At 43.3% G+C, this 2,711-nt stretch overlaps 1 protein-coding gene across 1 annotated transcript in view; it reads right to left on the bottom strand.

The window, feature by feature from the left end:
• Positions 1–53: 53 nt before the first annotated feature.
• Positions 54–2,711, bottom strand: part of LOC114072146 (sodium/glucose cotransporter 2-like) — a gene marked incomplete at both ends in the record, with an annotated part of 19,175 nt that continues 16,517 nt past the window's right edge. The window contains one exon of the mRNA XM_027910067.1: positions 54–318. Coding sequence (XP_027765868.1) covers positions 54–318 — 265 coding nt within the window. The remainder of the gene's footprint in view (positions 319–2,711) is intronic.

The raw sequence follows: 2,711 nt of genomic DNA, 5'->3' as shown, positions 1-2,711 counted from the left end.
CCCTCAAAGACCCCCCAAACCCCCTCCAGGACCCCCCAGGACCCCCCAAAAACTGCCACTCACGTGTTTTTTGGGGATGGGGGGGTGGCAGAGCGAGACCCCCGCGGCGATGGCGGCCGTGGCGAGGAAGAGGAGGGCGGCGAAGTGCAGGTAGTGGAGGCCGCAGAGCGCGCGTGGGCAGCGCCCCGGGGGGTCGCAGGACGCCCCTCCCCCACCCTGAGACCCCTCCCCACCTCCCCCACCCCCCCCCAGAGCCACCTCCGGGATCAGCCGCGCCAGGCCCAGCGCCAGCCCCCCCAGCAGCCCCCAAAAAGCGCCCTGGGGAGGGGGAAAAAGCACAAAATTAGGGGGAAATTGGGAAAAATCGACCCGAATTGCCCCAAAATGATGAAAAATCGACCCGAAATGGTCAAAAATCGACCCGAAATGGTCAAAAATTGACCCGAAATGGGGAAAAATTGACCCAAATTGCCCCAAAATGGTGAGAAATTGACCCAAAATGATGAAAAATCGACCCAAAATGGCCCCAAAATAATGAAAAATCGACCCGAAATGGTCAAAAATCGACCCGAAATGGGGAAAAATTGACCCGAAATGGGGAAAAATTGACCCAAAATAGCCCCAAAATGGTGAGAAATTGACCCAAAATGATGAAAAATTGACCCGAAATGGTCAAAAATTGACCCCAAATGATCAAAAATCGACCCGAAATGGCGAAAAATTGACCCAAAATGAGGAAAAATTGACCCCAAATGAGGAAAAATTGACCCAAAATGGGAAGAAATTGACCCAAAATGGGGAAAAATCGTCCCAAAATGGGGAAAAATTATTAGCCCCTATTAATCACTTATTAGCCCCTATTAATCACCTATTAACCCCTATTATTTACCAATTAGCCCCTATTAATCACCTATTAGCCCCTATTAATCAGTTATTAACCCCTATTAATCACCAATTAGCCCCTATTAATCACCAATTAACCCCTATTAATCACCTATTAGCCCCTATTAATCCCCAATTAGCAGCCCCTCCCCCCCCCAGCCCTGCCAGCCCCCCCAAAAAGCGCCCTGGGGAGGGAGAAAATGGGGGAAATTAGAGAGAAATTGGGAAAAATCGACCCCAAATTGTCCCAAAATGATGAAAAATCGACCCGAAATGGTCAAAAATTGACCCGAAATGGTCAAAAATTGACCCGAAATGATGAAAAATTGACCCAAATTGCCCCAAAATGGTGAGAAATTGACCCAAAATGATGAAAAATTGACCCAAAATGGCCCCAAAATAATGAAAAATCGACCCGAAATGGTCAAAAATCGACTCGAAATGGTCAAAAATTGACCCAAAATGGTCAAAAATTGACCCAAAATAGCCCCAAAATGGCCTGAATTGGACCAAAATGGTCAAAAATTGGCCTAAAATGGTCAAAAATTGACCCAAAATGATGAAAAATTGACCCAAAATGGCCCCCAAATGACCCCATTAATCACCTATTAGAGCTATTGATCATTATTAGCCCTTATTAATCACTTATTAGCCCCTATTAATCACCTATTAACCCCTATTATTTACCAATTAGCCCCTATTAATCATAATTAGCCCCTATTAATCAGTTATTAACCCCTATTAATCACCAATTAACCCCTATTAATCACCAATTAGCCACTATTAATCACCAATTAGCCCCTATTAATCACCTATTAGCCGCTATTAATCCCCAATTAGCAGCCCCTCCCCCCCCAGCCCTGCCAGCCCCCCCAAAACGCGCCCTGGGGAGGGAGAAAATGGGGGAAATTAGAGAGAAATTGGGAAAAACTGACCCGAAATTGTCCCAAAATGATGAAAAATCGACCCAAAACGGGGAAAAATTGACCCAAAATGGTCAAAAATTGACCCAAAATGGTCAAAAATGATGAAAAATTGACCCAAAATGATGAAAAATTGACGCAAAATGGCCCCAAAATGACCCCATTAATCACCTATTAGAGTTATTGATCATTATTAGCCCCTATTAGTCATCCATTAACCCCTATTAATCACCTATTAACCCCTATTAATCACCTATTAGAGCTATTAATCACTCATTAGCACCTATTAATCACTTATTAGCACCTATTAATCACTTATTAGCCTCTAATAATTGCTAGTTAACCCCTAATAACAGCCAATTAGCCACTATTAATCATCCCCTGACCCCCATTAAAAGACACAAATCGACTATTTTTCGACCAATAATTCAAATATTTCACCCAATATTTCACCCAATAATTAATCCCCCAATAATTAATCACCTAATTAACTCCCAATTAACAACCTCCCCCAATAATAAAGGGGCACTCAGGGGCTCCTCATCACCCCCTGACCCCCATTAAGAGCCACTAATTGACCATTTTGACCCATTTTTCACCCAATAATTCAAATATTTCACCCAATATTTCACCCAATAATTAATCCCCCAAATAATTAACCCCCAATTAATTAACCATCCCCCAATTAATTAACCATCCCCCAATTAAGAAGGGGCGACTCACGGGCTCGTCATCACCCCCTGACCCCCATTAAACGCCACTAATCGCCCATTTTCCACCATTTAATCACCCAATAATTAATCACCAAATAATTAATCACCTAATAGTTAATCACTCAGTAATTAATCACCCAATTAACACCCAATTAATTAACCCCCCCAAGAAAAAAGGGTCCTTACCCCCCCC

This window comes from Empidonax traillii, unplaced genomic scaffold, assembly GCF_003031625.1.
Source record: "Empidonax traillii isolate 1590-97213 ecotype Southwest subspecies unplaced genomic scaffold, ASM303162v1 scaffold2695:size19342, whole genome shotgun sequence".
Taxonomy (NCBI): Eukaryota; Metazoa; Chordata; class Aves; order Passeriformes; family Tyrannidae; genus Empidonax; species Empidonax traillii.
The sequence above is the reverse complement of the archived record's forward strand: the minus strand, read 5'-3'. Positions and strand labels throughout refer to the sequence as shown.